General features: G+C 34.8%; 1 protein-coding gene across 6 annotated transcripts; it reads left to right on the forward strand.

Annotated features, from left to right (window-relative positions):
• The first annotated feature begins 96 nt into the window (after positions 1 to 96).
• On the forward strand, positions 97 to 25,287 carry LOC126964985 (zinc finger protein 287-like). Of its 6 annotated transcripts, none has more exons than XM_050808366.1 (20): positions 97 to 299; positions 472 to 597; positions 1,530 to 1,659; positions 2,457 to 2,557; positions 3,136 to 3,214; positions 5,038 to 5,138; positions 7,737 to 7,812; positions 9,211 to 9,290; positions 9,601 to 9,700; positions 10,605 to 10,708; positions 13,047 to 13,241; positions 14,724 to 14,818; positions 17,608 to 17,742; positions 18,850 to 18,936; positions 20,072 to 20,174; positions 21,294 to 21,403; positions 23,196 to 23,307; positions 23,647 to 23,745; positions 23,897 to 24,013; positions 25,124 to 25,287. In XM_050808366.1, the coding sequence occupies exons 1-20, from the start codon at positions 183 to 185 to the stop codon at positions 25,265 to 25,267; spliced, it is 2,211 nt and encodes a 736-aa protein (XP_050664323.1). In that variant the 5' UTR covers positions 97 to 182; the 3' UTR covers positions 25,268 to 25,287. The 6 variants fall into 6 exon arrangements, with proteins under 6 accessions (XP_050664323.1, XP_050664324.1, XP_050664325.1 ...); XM_050808363.1 differs by having other exon boundaries at positions 98 to 299; positions 9,187 to 9,290; XM_050808364.1 differs by having other exon boundaries at positions 98 to 299; positions 9,187 to 9,290; positions 10,608 to 10,708.

Consider the following 25,287-nt stretch of genomic DNA (forward strand, 5'->3'; position numbering starts at 1 on the left):
GCAAGCCAAAAAGTAGTGGCAATTAAAAAAAATAGTGATTGTTGATAACCACAGACTATATAAAACATCCCAAAACAAATCTCGGTCGCTTATCGCTATTCTTGTGAAACTGTTATTATTTTTAGTTTTTACCGTAAATAAACAAAGTCATTGATTTGTCATACCAATGTTCTTTTCACAATATGGAAGAACGAGAAAGTTTATTGTGTATTAGTTGTTTGTGTGTAGGCCGTACCTTAAAAGTGCTTCATGATGGGGAGTTAAAGAAATTTTTTATTGACGTTTTGAGAGAGGTTCCTGTAAGGATAGTTATTTTTCACATTGTTATATTTTTTTAATTACCGTACTTTACGACCTATCCACTCATTGAACTTTAAACCTTAAAATCGGTGACTTTTATTAGATTAATTTTATTACACACAAAGTATAGTTAAGAGCAGTTATATTCTAATTTTATTTTTTATTTTTCAGCTAGCAAATTTGAATTGTTTGGCTCCAGAAATTTGTTGGGAATGTGAAGCTATTATTAAGAAGTCATTAAGATTTCGTGAACAAGTGAAAGATTCATATAGAATATTACAGACCTACACCATAGAGGTGAGTTTATTTTTTATATAAAGGCAGTTTCTTTGATTCTTTAGATAACCATGTCAGCATTGTGACTGTAACTGTATTGACCTCACTGGCTTACAGATTAAGTAAGCTAGGTTGTAGTTGTGGTAGATTGACTCTGGGCTTCGTTCCTCCTCTACTGAAGTAAAGTTCTTCTGCAATTTATATTAAAAGTCCCAGTGAAACCAGTAGGGTCCACCAAACCAGAAATGAGTGCATCTCCATAAATGGCCAGAACTGGGCTTTGTAGAGCCTCTGGTATGTGGGTGGGTTTGAAGTATTTATAACCCCAATCCCAGCATCACCAGTACTATCATCTGCATAGCAATGGATGTTGGAGGTGTGGAACATGCATAAGATACAGTGTATGAGATGGCACACAGCCTTGGGGAGCTCTAGCATTCATGGGCTTCAGTTTCAAGCAATATTTGTAGACAACAACCTGTATTCTTAGTATGAATACCAACTATGTGGTGTGTAAGATTTCTTCTGTATTCACTTGTATTTATTAATAAGTTTTGATACCAAGCAGATGAAGTATTTGAAAAGTTGCATTTGGCTATATATCTAGTTTGTATAACACTTTCACCATCCCACTCAATTTTAATATCACAAGAATATAATACACAGATTGATTGAATGACAGGTTCCAAATTCAAACTTATTTTTTTTTTATTGAAACAGTATTTATGGCCAGTCTAAGTACAACTTTGGGATAATTAACATCTGCGAAAGAAAGCTATGGAAGAAAAGAGTATTTGTAGCACAATGTTTGATAAAAAACAGTGACCCTCATCATTCACTAGTAATATTTATACATGAATACTAAATTACAATCACCAAGACGCTCTCATATGTATCCAATGTTTTATATTCGAACTATGACTAAATATATGAAGATGAATACTAAATTACAGAGTCTCCGAGACTATCTCCTGAGTGATGTATCTCGTCCACCAAGATTAAAAGTTTGTCATAATAAGCCAGTTCTGATATTACCCGATACTCATGATGAACACGATGAAATTAAGATTGAATACAAAGATGGTAATTAACATATTATTATTGCTTACAGCAGGGATTCCCAAAGTGTTTGCTATCCTGAACCCTTTGGGGTTGACACTATTTCGAACTCTGATTTTGGGGGTGACATCTAAATAAAAATCAATCACTATTAATTAAACAAATCGGATGGAGGAGGCGATCCGGACATTCAGCTGATAGTTATTGATACCCCCTGCCCATGTCAATGCCACTAAGGATTCTTGAATAACTCAAAAAATCTGAAACATTACTATAATTGTGCTCGTCAACTTGAGATATAAGATGATAACCCTCAATTGCCCAGTGATTTCACTAGCTACGGCAACCGTCAGACCGAAACACAATAATGTTTACACATTCCTGCTACACATTCAAGTTCAAGTTCATATTTAAAACTTTCAAGATACATATACATATAAGTTGTGTTACATGAACAAACTTGTTAATTAATATTTTAGTAGGAAGTATCATTGTTGTAATTTAAAAAAACTGAACATGTCAAAAACTGTGCACATGTTTGTAAAAGATGAAAAACTGAGCACATAAATATAGAATAAAAACTAGGATTTTTTAAGTTGTGGGAGGGTTTGAACTTTGTAATAACAGTTCATTTTGGAAATGGAGTCTCGTGCCCAAAATAGTTTGGGAATCCCTGGATTCTATTATAATTATTCAATATTTTATTATGCATGAAATTTATACTATTATGATAATATACTGATATTCATATTTAAATTATTAGTCTCATAAGTGGTTTTGTATAGCAATTTAAATAATAGTTAATTATTTTTAATACTTAGTGACAAACTTGGATGACAAAGAGTCTCAACAATCGGAATCTGATAATGACATAAATAAAGAAGAAGTTCCAACTGTTGTTTATGATGTCAAGTCGGAGTATGTAAGTAGATTATTCATATATAATAATAATAGTTAGGACACTATCACATAAATTGTCTAGCCTCAAATTAGGTATGTGTGACAGACAAAAATATATTTAGCTTAGATAATTTATGCATAGAGTCTCTTGCTGTTAGAAAACCAACCAGTGGAAGGCTCCTTTGCCAGGATGATCTATTTCTACCGTGAATCAGTAATGTGTAAACATTATTGTTTCGGTCTGAGGGTGTTGTAGCTAGTGAAATTACTTGGCAAATGAGACTTAACATCTTATGTCTCAAGATGACGAGCGCAATTGTAGTGCCGCTTAGAATATTTGGGTTTTTCAAGAATCCTGAGCGGCACTGCATTGTAATGGGCAGGGCGTATCAATTACCATTAGCTGAACGTCCAGCTCGTCTTGATAAAAACAGGCCAGGAATATTAGTTTATTTTGCATGACAAGCTACATCCTACACTCGCGATTTGTATGACAGTATGTGTTAGTGTGTATGCATTGCTTAAAATAGAGGTATAAATGATCTTAGAAATATGTAAATGTGTAAAACACATTTTAATAATAACCTATTCTTATTGCAGAATATTAAAGACACAAATGAGGACGAACATACAACTTGTTTTATCAGTAGATATATTGGTGACAAACAAAATGTTGATGGTGAGTTCAACTGTTGGTCTTAGAGTTTTTATTACTATAAGCATATTGTGTTTTTATCCGGGATAGTTAATATGATATGGGTACCATAACATTGACAATATCACAAAACGATCAAAGGTGTAGAGGAATGCGATTCGCAGCCAATTGCGCGCCAATCAAATCAAAATCACTTTGGTAGGTCAAGGAAATGTCAAAAGTTTTTTTTTGCCTTTGCCACAACTTCTTGGAAAAAGTTGAGCTTTAATGAGAAGAAGTGAGTGGCAAGAAACTTATTGCCTGCACTCAAACTTAATTCAACAGTTATAAATTCATCGTTTTACAAAACATATCAAATTTAATATGTAAAGTGGTGCAACAAAAATACTCAAACATTGTATATTTAATGCCTTACACAAGTAACTTACTTCTTTTTGACTAAGTAACTTCATAACAGCATAATACACGGTGGTCTCATGCCATTGCCATGGCAACGTGAGCAAACAGGAAGTTAATGGTACCTGAAGAAGAAGCACCCTTGTATAAACAGCCATCTGCTCTACTGGCAATGCACAGCATGTCTGACAATTAAGATTTAAATCTATTTAGTCTTTATATCAATGAGGTTCTATACATATAAGGAGATATCACTCGCAGTCCACTAGCGGAACGGCAAAAGTGTGCTTAAAGACAATGTAAGCACACTTTTCTTCTTACGGCCGTTCCCAATATTCAGTTTATCTTGAGATAAAAATCATAACTATCGTTGACTTTTCTGTTCCAATAAACTTATCGACGGTAACTCACCTTATCCGCACGCTGTCTCTCAATGGGATGACTTATTACCAGCGATAGAAGTTTGTATGGAAATTGCAATTCACGCGCCCCAATATAAGGCGATAAGAATGACTTATCGGGTAAATTGGAACAGCTTCAGATTATTGACAGCTGTAATTACTGACAGTAGATTGTAGTAATTTTTCTCTATCTATAGATAGTATATTGGGAACGGCCGTTAGTCGTGTGTCAACTGTCACTGTCCGAATAGGGTTCTAAATTCAACATATGTAACCTGAACTTATGAAATGTTTTACATTGCTTCTTATTGAACAAGAATATTTTAAACAACTGGAGTAAATGCCGCAATGTGTAGATTAATATAATTTGTGACAATTTCCATATTTTGGCTTTGTTTTATACGACTTGTATTCTCTATAGGTATAGAACGTCATTGTCTTAGATACTCTCCGGTGTGAGGCAAATTGGGGAATGGGCAATATTCAATAAGTAAAATATTTATATCGAATATTGTATAACAACATTTAAATTTGAAAATAAACCAATGTTACTCATGGAATCCCATAATGTGAGAGTCTGGGCAATCATGTGTCTATGTGTACACATAAAAGGCATTTATTTTCTCAAAATTGATTCCTTTAGAATTATTTTTGATGTCATTTCTAAGAACTACTAGATACTACTACCGCTCCGGAAACAAATGGCGCTCTGAGAGAGAATTAGCGGCGCAAGAAACTCTCCCAGCATTCTTTTTTTGCTCTTTTTTCAATAAAAATATACAATATTGTACAGTCATTTCTATCGCTATAAAATAATCACAGTCCCAGGCTGTCCGATCATTTAGATATCCAGCAGTCGAGTAATAGGATTTACGACAGAGCCATTTTTTTTATAAAACATTTAAATTTATTTATAGGTAATGCCTGAACAGTGGCTGGGACTTTATTATAGAAGTGTATACATTTACCCTTAAAGCTATTATGTATCTTATGAAGCCTACTAGAATTAGTTACACATTACACATTAATAACAAATCGCATCTTTTTCAGGCACATATTCAGAAGATAAAGCATCTCAACTGTACGGATCTGATGAAAATTTGTTTAGAGGAGAGATACAAACAGTAACATGTGATGTCAAACCGGAGTATGTAAGTTGAGAATTTTATTGAGAAAGCCATTGAACGGTGTATAGACGGATACAAGTAATCTAAAACCTACAGCTTGATTTCTGTTGTTTACATTTAAAATCTTACATAAAGCATAATAGAATCCCCGCGCGTTGATATGGGGACTAAACTTATTATTATTATTGTTTGGCTTGATGGCGTATCAAATTCAAATTCAAATTTCAAACTCTGCTATATATGGCTTCGTGAATAAACAATACATACATGTATGTACATAAAATCACGTCTCTTTCCCGTAGGGGTAGGCAGAGACCACTTCATTCAACTTGCTACGATCCTTACATACTAGTTTCGCTTCGTCCATTTTCATTATTCCTTTCTTACATGCTCTCCGGTGTAGGGTACTCTTGACCTGGCCTTTTTCCAAGACGTCTCTAATTAGATCTTGAAACGTCCGCCTAGGTCTACCCCTTCCAACACTTTCATTCACACTGGTCTTATACACTTTTTTCGTCAATCGTTCTTCATTCATTCTCTCGACATGTCGAAACCATCTCAGCATACCTTTCTCAATTTTTGTCACAACATCTTTCAGACCACAACGTTTCCTTATCTCACTATTTCTTATCCTGTCACTCAGTTTAACTCCTATCATACTTCTCAACGCTCTCATCTCAACTGCATTTATTCTGCTTTCATGTTTCTTCTGCCATACCCAACTTTCACTTCCGCAAATGAGTGTTTTAACCAACACCCCCTCATGCACAGCCAAACGAGCCTTATTAGACACCTTCTGCCTGTTCATAAAGGAGTGCAAAGCTCCATTCACCATGTTTCCTGCATTCACTCTTCTTTCAATATCACTCTCATACTTTCCAAGTGAATAAACAAGGTCTTCAGAAACTTAGAAATTTGTTACTGCTGAGATTATTTACCGCAAAGAACACTGTTGTTGTATCTAAGACAAAAAAGACACACACAATATATACAAAGGGTTAGTTGGTTAAAAGAGAAATAAACTAAAGTTTTATATTATTTTGGTTAATGAATGAACATCAAATATAAATAAAAGGGGAATAGACAAAGGAAAGTAAGGATTTGAAATCAGTGGGGCGAGGGTTATCCGGTGGAAGGAGATCATAAAGAGAAGAAGACAGTCGAGGGCAAGAGAAAATGATGTGATTAGGAGATCCTTCAACAAGTCCACACTCATAAAGAGAGGACTAAACTTTATCTTAGTGACGTCTAACTGATATTATGACGTAAACTTTAAAAATCACCATTTGAGTTTCAATTTTTAGCAAAGTTTAACAGGACATGTGGCACGTCAATGTCACACATTGTTCGAGACTGTCTCGAGTGCGTCCATTTGGGCGTAGTAAAACTTGCCGCACTTTGCGACTACGCCTTAATCCTTAATCTAAGTTAAAATATCTTTTTTTAAATAAAGTGGAATTTGAGGAAATAAAAATATCAGTTGGCTATCGAATCTTTACGGTGGTTTGAGAATATATTAAAAAAAATCGAAGAATACCCTTATTTACGCACGTGCAGCAGAAAGCTTATAATATATTTGTTATGGACATAAAAAACCGTGCTGTTTGTATCGCGAAGTTTAAACTATTGAACCGTAGATACAATTTTTGATTGTATTCAATACAAACTTGAAAAACTCCAATGTTTTTTCTGTCGTACTAGCACGTTGAATTCGTATCGTATTTGACATCAGTATTCAGGTGTCCCAAATTTATGGGACATGAAGGGAAAGTACCAAGTAAGATTAGGCTATTTTACTGAAAGAAGACTTAAGAAGTTAAGGGGCTTCACAACCTTCTCAAGAATGCTATGTTGATACACTTGCGCCGATGTTTTGATACCATTTTCACAAAAGTATGGCTCAGTCACTCCTTCATAGTTGATACCCCACCAAACCATTACTGAAGTTGGATAGTGCCACGTTGCACTCTGTCGACTAATTGGGAAGCTTCCTTAAAGCTTTGAGCATAAATACGATCATTTTATTTGATATATTGTTGCTCAATTGTAAAAAAAATCTCATCCGTTAACGAAAAAATTCTGTAACCTTCCTTTGCGTACAGCTTCAGTAGTTCTTTCGATTTTACCGCCCTATTCTCTTTCAAATAATCAGTTAAGAAATGACCAGTACGTCTCTTATAAGCTGTAAGTCCGAAGTCATCTTTTAAAATACGCGACATGGTTCTTGGTGCTATCTTCATCTCCCGAGATAAGATCTTTTGCTTTCGGACAGGATTTCTTCGAATTTTTTCCCTTTTTCGTAAGAACACTACGTGGACGGCCAGATCTTTTTCTGTCACAAACAGAAGAGGTCTCATTGTACCTATGAATATCCCGGTCCACAAACATTTTACTAATACCAAGCGTATGGAGTTTTAAAAATTGCATTTGGCTCCATACCTTCTTTGTTTAATGCAATCACAGCGATTCGGTTCTCTTTATCACCCCACTCCATTTTAATATCGCAAAATATTGTACAATGTTTGAGCGCCAAAATAAGAAAACTCAATGAAGAATGGAATTAGGATTTATTGCTAAATAATTATTCATTATGCCATAAATTATTCAATGATATTTTTTCAGAATTTAAGAAATGAATACAGTGATAGAGGTGGTATTGGAAATGGCGGTGAAAATATTACGAAACTGTGCCATGAAGGTGAGGAGAATTTATAATACTTTACTTAACAGTTAAATAAAGTGCATTTAAAGACATGTTGTTTATAATTAATAATATAATAACGCTCCTGTGATTCCTCTGGTGTTGCAAGAGATTGTGGGCGGCGGTGATCACTTAACAACAGGTGACCCGTACGCTCGTTTGTCCTCCTATTACATAAAAAAAAAATTGGGTTAATTTATCAAATTTATTCCCAACAGCTAAATTTTAAATAAATGATAAATCAGACTGAGTCAAGAACAATATTGCAATTAATATGTAATTAAAAATTGTGTTGGCTGAATGCGCATACTGTGTAGTCCCAGAAAAAAATGCATAAATTGTAAAACAATTAACATTATAAATACATAGTCAGCAAACATTATTTGCACCTATATAAATACTACTACATAATTCAGAACGTAATTTTTTTAATGAAAACGTGCTCCGATATGAATACATTGTCTGATAATTTGAAATCATCGGTAAAATAACTTGAGGACATTAGCGATTTTGTACAAACGAACATAAGATTTCTAAATATATATATAGAGATGTAGACTTAAAGCGGCATTTAAACTTTATATAATGAGACCAGATCTGAAAGAATACTCTTTAAGTAAATAAAAAAAGGTAGAGAGGTAATAAGCCTATACAGCTGTTCGAGAGATATGGTAAATGCGAGGGTGGGATCGTGACACGACAAACTATATATGTAAACCTTCCTTGAGCTTCAACGAATCTATTATAAAAGATATCATTGAGATCGGTCGAATAGTTTAGGAGTTATTAGGGAACATACAAACATACATTCTCTTTTATATATATTGATACACTTTTTACACAAATTATCTTGCCCCAAATTAAGCATAAATAGCCTGTGTTATGGGTTGCAAGACAACGATATATTTAATACAATACACTTACTTAAACATACATAAATACATATAAACATACATAAATACATTTAAACATCCATGACTCGGAAACAAACATCCATATTCATCATATAAATGCTTGCACCTACCGGGATTCGAACCCGGGACCGCTAGCTTAGTAGGTAGGATCGCTAACCACTCGGCTATACAGGTCGTCATATAGATAGCTGATATCCCGCGTCGTCGTTCGCGTACGTTTTTGGGTTACATTACTGGACTTTTAGTAGAGATCCCTATTTTTTTGAAAATGTAATATAGCCTATAACACTCGGTGATAAAGTAGATTCCCAACAGCGAAAGAATTATTCAAATCGGTTCAGTAGTTGCGGAGCCTATTCAATGCAAACAAACAAACAATCAAATCTTTCCTCTTTATAATATTAGTATAGATAAGTACAAAGTTATTACAAAAAGTTAATGTAATTCGTTGTTCCAGATATTAAAGATGATATATTTACAGAAACTGATATTTTGATGACCAACGAAACAGAATCTACTGAAACTGGATACATTAAGTCACAAAATTATTGTCATGACAGCGTGAGTAATTCATTTTAATTCAATCTTGCTAAGCATGTGTAACATTTAAGTACATACACAAATTATGGCTTCATCTGAGACAACCTGAGAGTTGAACAAGACATATACAAAATATATTAATGACACGTCACTCGAACGGTTGGCTCATTGGTAGAGTACTCGCACGGATCGCGAGAGGTCGTGTTTTTTAGTCCCACATCGTTCATCAATTTTGTTTATATATTCAATTTGTGTAATTAATCCCAGAAGCGAGGGTTATTTTATTATTATACATGTTTTTTTACACACAGTAAAATTCTCCTTTTTTTAGGCATATAGCAATAAGAAACATCGGGATAAACCAGGTTCACATAAAAAGGCACAAAAAGGTAGAAAAAATGGGAAAATAATAGGGAAATATGATACTGAAGGTAATATCTATAGTCGTATTATAAAAGTTGAATGCAGTCGGGGCCTGAGGTAAAGAGCGGGAGCCCCTCCCCCCGCTGTCCGCACGGCACGCCTATCGCGCCTAGAGTGTAGTGCTGTGCCGTAGTAGTCGCTTACGCGTTATCGCGTTAAGGGCTTAATAAAAAAATCTGCGAGCTCCCTCTACGCATCGCAAGAACTTGCGAATTGATTCGCATCGCGCATTCCTGGGATGTTGCGTCAAACGTGTTGACGCCATTTTCCATTTATTCGAAAATTTTTTTTTCGTCTCTTTTCAAAGCTTTATATTTTTGAAGAGAATAGTTTCCATCGGGATTCATAATAGTAATAAATGGATGAACTCAAAATCTTCTTTGTTTCTTTTTCGTGTATCTCCTAAGCAATAATAAAAGTGCACACTTCTTTTTACGATCCATGTCACGACCTAGTTTTCAATTTAAAATACGTTTAGTACGGTTAACGTACGTCGATGGAATGGTCACCCTGGGAGACGCCTTGCCGCACGAAATCGCATCGCAGCAATTCGTGTCGTAATTTTCTGCGTAGAGAATTCGCATCGCGTCGCATCGCAGTTTTGTGTGCAAACCCTAATACTAAAGTTGTGATTCCGTATTACTTTTATTTTAATAATGACTGATCCATTACAATTTTTCAATACATATGTAGATTAGAATATTGAGTTTGTACATTAGATAATAATTAATATCATTATTTAATCCTATAAAAGTAACAATTGGCTTATGGTAGCTATATTATTTCTAGTTATAACTTAAAAAAAAATTATAAACTGTTTCCGCCACAGTTTATGTCTACAACTTCTGAATGTTTAAAGCTTATGTAAAATGATGATATTTTTATCTGTGTAACATAGATTTTTATTTCAAGAAGAACACGTTTCGAAAAAGAGAAAGACTCGCATCACAGAACAACAGATTTGCAACAGAGACAGAAAGCACAGGAGGAAACTGAACAAAAATATTGAATTTAAGGTAAATATTACACACAGTTTATTTTACTAAACGTCGGATAAATAGATATAGTTCTAAAATAACAAGGTTCTGAAGTGCTCCCTGATTTAAACAAAGGAATATACTATAAGGAAAGGAATATACTTGGCCAGGTCAGGAAAAATACGACTGTCAATATTACAATCGTTTAAATATTATAGTTAGTTTCGGGCAACTGAATCGATTAAATATTTTACAGAATAAACAGTTATGCCCCGCCCTATTCTCCGTTTTTGTAACATTTATCAATTGATAAACCTAGTATTTTGTACTAATTTATATTCTTTGGTCAGATTTTCATAGAACCTCCTTTTCTGTTTAAGAATATAAATTAGTACAAATACGGAAGTCTCACTCCTCAAAATCAATTTATGAAATAGGGACTCTTGCGGTCATACAATAAAGTGTAATTCAGAACGCACAGCGCTATTAACCTACATTTTTATTCACCTAGAAGTTGCCTCTCTTTCTATCGCGTGACTCTTACATCTTCTGACGACATTAGGGTTGACTTCTTTCCCTAAATGTCTACCTACCTAGTATAGGGTCATGTTATAAAAATAGCACAGTTTTTTCTATAATATAAATACGAGTATGTAATCGTAATTTAAAATCAATTTTCTTTCGTTGTCAAACCATTATTATATTAGCTGCAGATAGTAATGTAGGTATGCGTTGGAAAACCACGACATAGTCAAACCTACTTAGTATATACGAATTAAATAGGTATCATGAATAGTAATTTCATTATAATAATAATCACTTTAAATAAGATTGTTTCAGCGTCGTTAGGAAGCTTAAAAAAATAAAATTCGATCGCAATAACCTTTGATATGCATTGCTTTATTTATGTATCTTCATTTTTCAAATATCGGTCGGGACTGTGAAGTAGGTGACAATAAAAAGCGCGCGTGTGTCACTGCTCGCTCGTGACTCCCTACTGGCTGGCGTATAGGGGTGAGACGTATTTATCGTCACAGGTATTTGTAACTGGTATTAAAATATCACCGGTTGTCACTGTGACAAGATATCAAAAATAACAGTGACAAGTATTAGGAGTATTTTGTAACACCTAGTATTTTGTAACAACTAGTATTTTATAACACCTAGTATTTTAGTAACGACTGTTATTTGAGTAACACCTGTTACTGAACAAGTATTTGATAACAACTAGTATTTTAGTAACAACTGTTACTGAACAAGTATTTAATAACAGCTAGTATTTTAGTAGCAACTGATATTTGAGTAATACCTGTTATTGAACAAATAATTAGGAGTATTTAGTAGGTATTTTTTTAACAGTATTTTGATACAGCTATAATTGTTTGATTTGTAGGTCTGTTATATTATTTTTAATTCAATAGGTAATAAAATAGTTATGGTTCAACTATTCTTTTAAAATATGTGGGATAAGAAAAACCCTGTTTACTTTTATTGTTTACTGAATATTTTTCTTTTAGACACATTTGTAAATAATAGATACATCACTTTCATATATTTATTTAACATACTATTGTTAAGATAAGATAGATAGGTACCTAATTAAAATATTGAAGTAAATTTCAAATGGAAGACCCTGTCTCTGATATCATTTTTCGTAATCGTATTTATTCACAGTTATATTGTGCCTACGAGCAGGAAAATACGGCTCACCTCTTCGAAAGAAAAAACCTATATTGGTAATTTGATAGTACCTACTGAATAATATATTTTTATGTTGTTTATTTCTACTTTATTGTTGAATTATTCGTATGATAAGGGCACATTTTAATTGTGTACTAGGTAAGGATTACTTTTTAAGCATAGGTAGTATTGAAACATATTGAATACGAAAGTATAATGATTATTTTTATAACATCAAAACTATAAAAATAATTAATAGGTCTGTACAGCTTTACCTGAACAGAACTTTTGAAATTCGAAGTTACCACAAGAGAAAGTACTATGTAATACGTATAGATGGCGCTAACAAGTAACACTAAACAACGAAAAATATACGCCTCACTACAGTAGCTAGTATATTATCACAGATAGTATTAAAATAACAGCTAGTATTTTGTGACAGGTATTTGTCGCTGTTACTTTTGAGTCACAGTCACCGTCGTACCTAGTATTGCATTTTGCCTAGTACGTCTCAACTCTACTGGCGTACTCTATAGAGGCCGCCGCACATGCTTACGATTTCGATACCTACACGGGAAATGAGACAGGCCTGATCGTATTGCGAGTCAATTTTGTCAGAACATTGGCTAGCAGTGGCGTGCTTTGGATTGTATGTTCATCAATTAAATATTTGTTTGGTCATTGTATTTCTTTCCAGCGGCATGATATTCCAAAGTCAGTTCATAAACAAATTGTATCGAAAGTAATGTCACAAGGAGCAGTGTTGGAAAAGAGAAAGAAACAGACTCAAGATGAAATCTATATAAACTCTGATTACAAGTGTGACAGTTGTACTATCGGGTTTTTATCATTTTCGTCGTATAAGGCACACATGATTAGCAAACATTCATCGGTAAGTCTACGAATATTTCAGTTTAATTTACGGCCGTTTTCAATAACCTATCTATCCTTAATTTAACTTAACGGATACATTGCTTTCACAGCTCAATGACAAGATCTTATCTATCCATAGTTATGTCCAATATAGTTATAGATAAATTTTTAGTTATTTGATACTTTTCAGTTTTTGGAAGTCGGTTTTTGTAAACTAAGTTTTTGTTATTAAGTGTTATATTACAAAGGAACCTCAGTGCCTATCACTTACCATCGCATGAAGTTAGTAACTGTTAGTTAATAATGTTACCATAAAAATCTGTTATTCATAGTTAGTTTTTACTTTCAAACTATCCTCTTTAGCCAATTTCTTTTCGATGCTCCCGATCTAAGTCTATCGACATCCAGAGTCACGAACCCAAAAAGGCGTTTTTTCGAGATCTTCCCCTTTACAATCTTATTGGTTCTGGTAAAACAATATAATTATTAATTTCACACTCCCAGAATTCTTCAACTTTCGCCATCTTTGCTTCCAATGTTGAATTGATTTAAATCGAATATTAGATATGTTCATTCGAATTCGTTTCTCTTTTGTTGTAACCTAGATTTAGTTGTTTGTGGAACCAAAGAAACTGTGTTTTTTTAGCGATACGATAGTACGATAAACAATGCTTTTTTCCCCACCTCGATGAAAAGCTGTCTCTTAGTCCCCGGTACGGGGGACCTAAGTGGCCGATTCTCTCCCGGCAAGACGACTTTTGTCCCTCGTAACAGGGACTAAAAGCGAGCTTTTCATCCAGGTGGGAAAAAAATCGTATACGCACCACTTGAGATAAGTAGGACATTGCCACCAGTGATTGTCAATATTCCGCGGGTGCGAATGACCTACTTTTCTCCCTAGGTTCGTAATATACTATTAAGCCACACAGTATAGACTTTTTCAAATACTATAAAGTATATAGGTACTTATATTAGTGATCGTGACTGTCTAAATGATCTAAAAATATTTTCGGAACTATACCTACTGGTGTTTTCGGAACCCATAAGTCCTGCAACGTTATCTCAAAATATCATGTAAATCCGGTATCCTGATGTTTGTTTCCAGTGAACTTAAACTAATGAACAGATTTTAATGGGGATTAATTACTTTATTTAGTGCAGTTTAGTCCAAATTTGAGAGATGGGAGATAGTTTTTATTTCGATTTCGGATCTATAATTATTTTTATTTCCAATATTTTATATTTTCTATGAGAGAATTTATTGATGCACAGTTTGACAGTTCTGCTGTAAAACAATTTCATTATAACAACAGGGAACGCTCCGTGAATTTTACGAAATAATTATTGATGTTATAAAATATTATTGACAGATTCATAAAAAAACAGTGTTTTATTTATTATGTACAGAACAGCGTCTGTCGGTTCAGCTAGTAATTATATGTGTTTCTATATAGTTTGCTTATTTATAGTAGGTAATAAAGCTGTTTATGTATCTCTACAGGACATAGACAAATATAAACTCGACAAGATTTGCAATACAGTAACTCCACCATTGGAAATGTCAACGTCGCACTACAAAGGACATATTATGACAAGGTAAACTATAGTTTAAGTTCTTGTTTGTCTGTATGTAATAGCAAAATCAACGTCGTTTTAATCTAATATATAAAATTCTCGTGTCATGGTGTTAAACTTTGAACTCCCCCGAAACGGCTTGGCCGATTCTCAAGAAATTTTGAGTGCATATTCGGAAGGTCTGAGAATCGGACAACATCTATTTTTCATCCCCCTAAATGTTAAGGGTGGTCCACGAAATTTATTTTTTATTTTTTTGACATTTTTTTTTTAAATTTGTTTGATTATGAGTATTAAAAAATACATCAACAGTTACTTTTGTATCGCGATTGTTTGCTGGGTCAGCTAGTGTATGTAAATGAATGTTAATGATGTTATTACATAATTGCATCACTTACTAGTGGGAGACTCCTTTGCACAGAATGCCGGCTAGATTATGGGTACCACAACGGCGTCTATTTCTGCCGTGAAGCAGTAATGTGTGAGCATTATTGTGTTTCGGTCTCGGGCGCCGTAGCTAGTGAAAATACTGGGCAAATGAGACTTAATATATTTTGTCTTATGGTGACGAGCACAATAATTGTAGTGCCGCTCAGAACCTCTTAATTGTTGTTTTAGCGGAAATAGTTATATACAGGCTCAAAATTAAATTTCAAATATTTAGAATAGGATTCAAAATCACTTATTGAACGTCAAAACCCATTCAAAATATACTGCCTCAGACCTTGAGGAGAACGGGCGCAAGAAACTCAGCGGGCTTTTTTAATATATAAAAATTTGGATCGTACAATAAACATTTATAATTACAGAGCCTGAGGGTGTCTGCTACATTCCCAGTCTGTGGTGTCATTAAGAAAATCATTTATGTTATTTCCCACACAAAAATTTAAATTTTGTAACACATTTGTTTTGTACATTTTCTGCGAACATTGTATCAGCATAAAAAGACTTACTAACTCGACTTAACCGAGTAGTAGGCAAAAAAAAGTTTATGTTTGTTATTCGTGTTAACATTATGATTGTCACAGTTTCTTATTATGAATATAAAGAACATTGTCAAGATTCTTTTAATTTTGCTTTCAATGATTTTTTTAGGACCTATGTTACAAATAGCGTGAATAGCTCTCTTCTGCAGCACAAAGTTAAAGTAAAGTATATAGAAGTATGCATTAATTCATGAAAACACAAAATATATTATATACATAGTAAAGTTATATACAGATTAAAAATAGGATGTCATGAAAAGGACACCCACTCAGCATTTTTGGAATTGAAATAAGGATCATCCCAATTCCAACACTGATTTTCAGTAGGTACTGTAGCGAGTGAGTACTCCCTGACACGCGGGATCGTTGTAGAAATGTATTGTTTGTAAAATTAAAACAATCTATTAAATTCTGTTACTTTTATATTCTTATTGTTTCACTTTCTACTGAACATATCTTAATATATATAAATTACGTGACAAGTTGTTTGTCCGCGATGGACTCCTAAACTAATGAACGGATTTTAATGGGGATTACTTCATGGAGTGCAGTTTAGTCCAACTTGAGAGATAGGATAGTTTTTATTTCGATTTGGGACACATAATTATTGTGATTTCCATTATTTGTTTTGTATGGACATATTTCTGTGAGAGAATTTATTGACGCATGGTTTGACAGTTCCGCTGTGAAACATAACAACAGGGAGCATTTTTTACGAATTCTTGATGTTATGAAATTTTTTTGACAAATTCATAAAAAACATTATTTTGTTTATTATTATGTACAGAACGTCTGTAGGGTGAGCTAGTTAATTATAAATTTTAGGCCGAAGGCCGAACGTTCTCACTTTACTTCATTCTCTTATCTGACTCGTTCTTCAATTGTCTTCATATTTGCGTTACTATTCTATTTTGAATCATTTATTTTTCTTTAACCTTAGCTTTTCGGCCAACCATAGAACAATGAGTTCTTATATGCGGATAAGAACTCCTTGTTATAGGTTTTAAAAGTACCTACCAAGTCGACCCGTTGACAGCAGCCGTAGACAACACGGTTCCTTTTTTTGTTCTTATTAGGAAAAGCGAACAATTAAAACTTACAAAGTTAGTACATAAAGAAATAACAGTCTAATAAAATTGTAGTCAGATAAGCTATCCATTTGTTATAGGTCTTAAAAGGGACCGTCTCAAAATAGTACATAAAGAGAAGGAACTAAAAATATTGAATTGTAATGGGAGTTTTGAAAGATTTTTTTTTATTATATTAAATAGGATATTTTTGATTTTTTATATATTGAAGCTGTTTATTTTCTGATTATTATTATTTTTAAGCCTCTGAACACTTTTGTTTTTCTAATATAAAAGATTTCGGTTTGTTTTTAACAGGGAACAAACTTTATATATTAATATCGGCTGCAAAAATATCGGCGGTTTATAAGATACGGCTGCACACTGATAAACACAGATAGTACCGGTTCACCTTTTGGGTACAGAATCTAACAAAACACTGATAATCCAGTTGAACCAAAGTACAGTACTTTTTTTACTTACTCGTGTAAGGCATTGACTATTTGACGTTTGAGTATGTTTGTTGCATCATTTTACATATTATATTGTAATTGAAATGATTTGTAAATCGATGGAAATGTAAATCTTGATATAAAAGAGTAGCAATGAGTTTCTTGCTACTTCTTCTCATAAGCTCAACCCTTTACGAAGTAGCGGTAGATTTAATAAGAAAAATACTTTTTTGACATTCACAAGTGTCATTTCCGTGACCTACATGAATAAAGTGATTTTGTGATTTGATTTCACTTTTTATTAGATACGACTGCGGTGTTTGTCAGGAGCGGTCACTGGATGTTGACACTATCTGTGAACATCACGACACCACTCACACACATTTGCCAGATCCACGCGAAACTGAAAGTGAAACAGGGAAATGCGCCGACGTGTCTGTGTAAGTATCTCCATAAATATACATGTTGGACGTGAGCAAATAAAAAGCGTTCGACTTTGTCTGTTTCTTCGATTTTTTTTTTTATGAAAATAAGGGACGAGACCTTGCCCATTACAATGCAGTGCCGTACTCAGGATACTCGAAAAACCCAAAAATTCTGAGCGGCACTTCAATTGCAAATTAAGTCTCATTTGTCCAGTAAATTCACTAGCTACGGCGCCCTTCAGATCGAAACACAATAATGCTTACACATTACTGCTTAGTGGCAGAAATAAGCGCCGTTGTACCACAATCTATAATCTAGCCGGCAACCTGTGCAAAGGAGCCCCACACTGGAAAAGTAAATTGCAAGAGTAATTTAATAGTATTGTTATTACCAGAAACAATTTACCCATAAAATTGTTCGTCCTAACTGATCATTCTCAACTAAAATACTAAATCTGGAACAGTTGAAAATCGACTAAGAATTCTTATATTTTTTTTTAACATTTTGGAGCGCAATTGAGATTGGAGAATGATGAAGGAAAATGTTTTTTTTTTTAATTAAATAACATAAAAATTGGAATTGCAGTAACCATAATCTCTCATATAGGTAATATGTGAACTACAAGTAGATCGTGGCCGGCTTAGCGCGGAAGTGGTGTTCGGCGTTGTAATACGCGCGCTGATAAAGTGAAAGTTTTATAACATCACCCCCAATTCTTTCGTCCATCAATTGCATGGCGCAACACAGCCGGACGCGGAGTTGAATAATTAATTTGCACTACTACTTTCAAGTCAGGTTGGCCGACTGTTCTAAGGCGCCTCGTGAGTTCGAAACCCAACCCTGGTGTTGCATTACATTTTTATTAAGTAAAGCATAATATATATTAAATTTATTACGCTGATATTAATTTGTTATTTTTTGAAGGACTAGAGGCTTCAAATGACCTCTGCCGGCCTTCGTAACCAATAGTAACCTACGGGAACCACTGATTAGCTATTGTGATTCCAATGTCTGACAGTTTATTTATTATACAGCTGAAGTTTTGGCAGAGTGTGTATGTACTTTGTACTACCGCTATATATATATATTTACGGTTATTTATTCAATAATTAATTTTTTAGATCGTTGGAGACGCACAAGACCAGAATGCAGTGTAGCGATTGTGATAAAACATTCAGTCATCGAGCTGGACTTATGAACCATAGAATGTAAGTAAGAACCATAGATAATTTATGCGTCTAGATAGAGTCTATGGCTGCTGGACAAGCGATGAAGACAGGCCAGGTTTATTATTTAAGTTACACAGACAAGCAACATCTTATACTCGCGGTTTGTATGTCGCTCTATGTTAGTGTGCGTGCATTGCTCAACATATAGGTTTACTTTCAACGGCAATTTTTAACGAGGTTGCATTTTTTTGTAAACTATAGTGGAATCTCTTTCTCCCACAGTCCTAAATTACATCCAAAAGGAAAATACAAACATATTATTATTAAATTTAGCAAGTATATTGTAGATATCACTTTGAAATGACGATACGAGTTGAATACATAGCTATTTAAAGTATTTTTGACAGGCTAAGGGAAGAATCAACCATCTGCGGGCTTTTGTACGACGTATAATGTATAATGGAAATGTTTAATTTAAATAGTTCTACAAAGAAGACCGCTACAGAAACTAATTTTCTTTTATGTGTAAGCCATTATCGCCAAAATAGTGAACAATAATATATTTTAATGCACATTTGATAGTTTTAAATTAATTATTTTATCCAAATAAAAACTTGTATGGATTCTGTTATTTAAAGTGGATAAACTTTGCCGTTCACGGTACATCATTTGGACAAATATTTTTAATAGTTACAACGACGACCAACCGAGTGCGCGATACTATGGTGCGGTCCGGCAGCGGGCGAACTACTGATTAAATTTAATTCAAATATGCAATTTTAACAAGAGGTCAAGACAACATATAGACTACATATTGTCACACTAGATGCAGGCATAGATATATTTTTGCTGCTTTAAAGCGTCCAAACGTCTGACGACGTCGCGAGCAGCAGCTAGTATTTCATAATATTACTTAGCAAGATATGTCTTGATGACGTCACAGCCACAGCTAATAAGCGCAGAGTTTATCAGCGAAGGATAGCAAAGGACTGCATTACAGTCTGTATTGCAGTCCTTTGCTATCCAATCTGTGACACGCTTTTGCTTGAGTTCAGTCAGAAGAATGAATGTATGAATATAACTTAAGAAACAGTTTTAATGGTTTCATTACTGCATTTGTACATTTTTAAAATATGTTCTATTAATGAAACTTACATATTTGATCTTATTTTAGAGTTGTACACGAATACAAAAATGAATTTCCTTGTAATGTATGCAAGAAGGTGTTCAGGTGGAAGAACAGTCTTAAGCGACATCTGGAGAAGCACACAACTAATGTGAGTGGTTCTGTTGAATATTTTTGTAATATTGTTATCTTTCTGGCATGCTTAATATCACTTTCCGTATTGAATACATCCAAGGAGAGACGATTGTATAGTAATATATGATACGGGCAAGGCCGGTCATGTGGTTAGCATATTTTTTATGATCTCCTGGTTAGGATTTTTTTTTAATGGAATAGGAGGACAAACGAGCGTACGGGTCACCTGGTGTTAAGTGATCACCGCTGCCCACATTCTCTTGCAACACCAGAGGAATCACAAGAGCGTTGCCGGCCTTTAAGGAAAGTGTACGCGCTTTTTGTGAAGGTACCCATGTCGTATCATCCCGGAAACACCGCACAAGCTCATTCCACAGCTTTGTAGTACGAGAAAGAAAGATCCTTGAAAACCACACTGTGGAGGACCGCCACACATCCAGATGGTGGGGATGATATCCTAACTTGTGGCGTGTCGTGCGAAGGTGGAATTCGGCGGCAGGAATCAGGTTAAACAGCTCTACGCAACGCCAAGGCATCCAGCCGTTCACAGAGCACTGGGTCCCCGACAATTCGAGCTGCTCTGCGTTGCACGCGGTCAAATGGATCGAGCTGATACTGGGGTGCGCTAGACCAGAGATGACAGCAATACTCCATGTGTGGCCGGACCTGCGCTTTATAGAGCGCTAGAATGTGGGCCGGCTTGAAGTATTGCCGTGCTCTATTAATGACGCCCAGCTTCTTCGAAACCAATTTGGCTTTGCCGTCCAGATTACACGGAATTGGCAATCGCTCGAGATTTCGAGACCCAGTATTCCGATTTTCGTATTTCGGTGGCCCCCTTAAATTAACAAAATTGTGTAATCTTTAAATAATCTTTTCGTTTTTAATCATTTTGCTAAATAATAACATTTCAATTGCTCAGACAAAATGTTCTTGCCTCGTGTTCGCGTCCGTCTCGCGCGTGACGTAGTGTTACTACTTCTAATGAGCGTATACAATAATAGACTTTGTACATTACTGCCACGAAATAAGGTGTTAATTTGAATGTTGAATGTTTTAATGTTATCTGAATAAGTTAATGTATATGTATCTATAGGTATTTTTTTATGATTATTGGTGATATTTGGATGTTTAGGAAGGTTCGGGTGGGTACTGCTCTGCGTGTGGCATCGGATTTTCGTCTGTGTCCTCGCTACAAAGGCATCTCAGGAACAGCTTGAAACACGTCACGCCAGACCAATTGAGGTATTATCAGCGCGCTATTTAAATTTATCATCTATCTACAACTAGCGCGCGAGTTGAATGCATTCCTATAAAGAGCGGGGGCATCTCCCCCCGATTTCCGCAAGCTTCGTCTCGCGTACCTGTAGTTGTAGTGCTGTGCCGTAGTCGGCGCTTACCGTGTTATCGCGTTAATACTAAAGTTGCGATCCTGTGTTATTTTATTTTTATTTTAATAATGACTGATCCGAGTCCATCAGGTTAAGTTCCAAAAACGAGCCAAGCCCGAGAAATGGCGAAAAATATATTAGACATGACGTGTGTCGATGAAAGGCAGAACAAACATTTGGCATTTAATTAGGTATTAGGTTAAAATGATGAAATAACTAATAAATTATTGATTTCATCGTTTTAATCTAGTGTGAGATTGTAAACTTGAAGCATTGTTTAAATTATGATGTATATATTTTGTATGGTCATCAGTTGTAATTAGGTCACAGCACTATCGCATTCCTGAATTCTGCATTCAACTCGCGCGATATCTCTAGCAATTTCTCTAAATAATTCATGTTGAGTCTAGTTTAACACATTCATTGCTAGCATGCTTATAACACTCTACCGTGAATATACTAACCGGGGCTCAGGTAGATGGCTTGAACGTGAAACACGTACCTTATGATTTTGTACTAATTGTGTAAAATTAAAACAGATATGAATTTTTTAAAGTCAAAGGAAATGAGACAGACGGGTTTCACCTTTACAGCATCATTCTTAAAAGTCTTCTCTTTACGAGATCCAAAGAGGATGTAAATACTACGTAATAAGAGGCGTGGCGGCCTAAGTAAAAATTGAAATTTAGTTTAGTATGAAACGTGCAGTGATTTGACTTATGTTTGAAATAGTAGTCAGTGCATTATGGCGATTGGCGGCGAAGTATTATCCGGATAGCTTTGAAAACGAACAGATCTCCGTTTTAAAGAAGATTATAATCGTCATCTGTCAATCTATCAATGACTGCACGTTTCATACAATCGAGTGAATCGCTTTATTCTTAGAGAGTTTCGCTAGGCTGACGAGATCGTCCACCCAACTGTGTGTCAAAGCTGTTAACTCTCATCCGCGTGTTTCACCTCCCACCCATTAACTTTGGAGGGGTTATTTATGACACTTGTAATTTTGACAATCATTCCAAAAGAAAGGCAAGCGTGCGTCCATTCTTTTATACGTTTACTAAAAGTGGTTGCGACGCCCTTTGGCCTGGGACTTCCCTGTTCTTTTTAAGCCCCAGGGAGGCACATAATATCCTTATTTCTTGCTAGCTTGCGACTTCCTAGCTTGGATAGTTATGCATTACAAATCTCCTCTTTTCTTTGGAGGAATAGGAGGACAATAAAGCGTACGGGTCACCTGGTGTTGAAATGACCACCGCCGCCCACAATCTCTTGCAACACCAGAGGAACCACAGGAGCGTTGCCGGCCTTTAAGGAAGGTGTACGCGCTTTTTTGAAGGTACCCATGTCGTAAACACCGCACAAGGAAGCTCATTCCAAAGCTTTGTAGTACGTGGAAGAAAGCTCCTTGAAAACCGCACTGTGGAGGATCGCCACACATCCAGATAGTGGGAATGATGTCCTAACTTAATTGCGAATCTCCTTAATACTCGAAGATAAAAATAAAACTCGGCGCGGTATTGACGTAATAACCTGGGGTGGTCATCTTGCATCGATTTATCCTAGATTGATCTTGATAAATGACATATAAAAAGCATATCAAAGTACCTATTATGACCTCATAATTAATGTATTATAATTTTCAGATTTATATGCGACCACTGCAAACGCCGGTTCGCGGATAAGACAAAACTAAGAGACCATATCGAGGATAAACATCTGAACAGGACTACATACCAGTGCTACATTTGTCACAAAGTAAATATTGTTATGTAAGAGTTGTTTTAGCATTGAACGAACAGAGCTGTGTGAATGGTGATTTGTTTGTATTGACGGAATTTTATAGCACTGAAAACACCCCAATTGAAGACTTTTAGCGGCTATCAAGAAACGAGAACACCATCAAGATTCCTGCTTCCTCCATAAAGACCGGAAATACTTTTTAATTACTTCCGGAGCTGCACGACCGATCATAGTAACTAGGTAGTTAGTGATATTCCCGCACGATTAGATGGGGACAGGCCGCCATCTTGGTGACGTCATAATTATGTCTGGTCTTATTAAACATTCTGGATTAAAATTTTACTATTGTTTCAGCCATCGAAGAGCCGGGTGGGGTTGGATCAACACATACGAAATGTACACAAGGGCAGACCGAATAATAAAATATGCCATTACTGTGGCAAGGGTTTTCCGGTGAGATATAACCATAGACTAACGCTTATCTTTCTTGAACCACCTCTAGCAACACCATCAACGCCTGGCAATTAAATCTATTTATTATTTCTTATATTGTGTTCATTAAACAATGTTCTCTTCATAATCATTGAATGATACTTTGTTTCAGACGAAGGTGCAGTTAGAATCTCACATACGCACCCACACTGGTGAACGGCCTTTCATATGTGAATACTGTCCCACAACATTCTCTCAACAGTCGAACCTCTACAAACATCACAGACAGGTATAACGCAGGTTCCATATAGTCCTAAGATCCCGATATAAAACGACCTTCACCGAGCTGGTTATTGGATGAAACATATTTTTTAATGAAATTTAATATGTCAATAAGTATATTGCATATGTTGCCTAGCAAATTTCAGTCAAGGATACGATTAATTATTAATTAATTTTTTTAACTATTGACCGGTTTGTTTAATGGACAAATTCTATACCAATTGAAAGTATGCAGTCCATGGTATATACAAAAGTTAGGTTGCCTATTTTTTTCCTGTCACAACTCATGGGTTTCCAGGTATGAACAGGTAAATCGATACCAGTAACTTGTACCGGTCTGGTTATTGAATGAAACTTAAATAAATATAAAGTTTATTTTTAAAAATAAAGGATCTGCGCTTTTTTTATTTCTCTTTTATACCGCCAAATATTTTGCAAACTTTAGTTATTATTTAGAATAAGATGCGATTATAGTACAGATAACGCGCGAGTTGAATGCAGAGTTTAGTATTGCGATAGTGTTGTGACTTAATTATAATTGATGACTATAATGAGTTTTTCGATAAATTGAAACCATGCTTCAAATTTACCATTAAAACACATCTTTATTTCAACATTTTAACCTAATAATTAAATCTAAGATAGCGTACTCATTTACAGAAGAATTACGTGAATAAATTGCATTTTTTTTGTACACGGTATACGTTTTTAATTGTATATTGATGATGAAAATAATTACTGCAGTAATACTGTGCTGTACAGCATGATCTTATGTTTTTAAATGAAAGTAATAAATACCTCATAGCGTTTTTGAACATCACTAATATATTCAAACTTTTATTAATTTCAAATGGAAAAATAAAACAAGGAATCTTCCATGATTAATATATTTTATTAAAACACTTATGATACTATTACTTGTTGACCTACGTAGGAGAGATAGGCTTCAGGGTTGGCTTGGTATTTGCGAATAGCCGCAAGTGTTGCTAAAAACATGTCCCATGCCGCATCGCAGTAGTTTTTCGTTCTGAGGTTAGCCGGGAATGTGTTAAGATTGAATTTGAAATGGCTTAATGGTTATTGTATTAATATTAATTTTACATTATTGAATTGACAGGTCCATCAGAATATTAAAAAGAAGAAGGCTGTTGTAAAGAGAACCAAAGAGGAATGTCATGGAACTACAAGTCATGAAGATCCATCAATACCAATTGCCTTAATACAATACATGGCTTTACCAGATAGTGTCTTTTCAATATGAAAATATAAAGATAAATATAA

The sequence above is a fragment of the Leptidea sinapis genome, chromosome 6, assembly GCF_905404315.1.
Source record: "Leptidea sinapis chromosome 6, ilLepSina1.1, whole genome shotgun sequence".
NCBI classification, from domain to species: Eukaryota; Metazoa; Arthropoda; class Insecta; order Lepidoptera; family Pieridae; genus Leptidea; species Leptidea sinapis.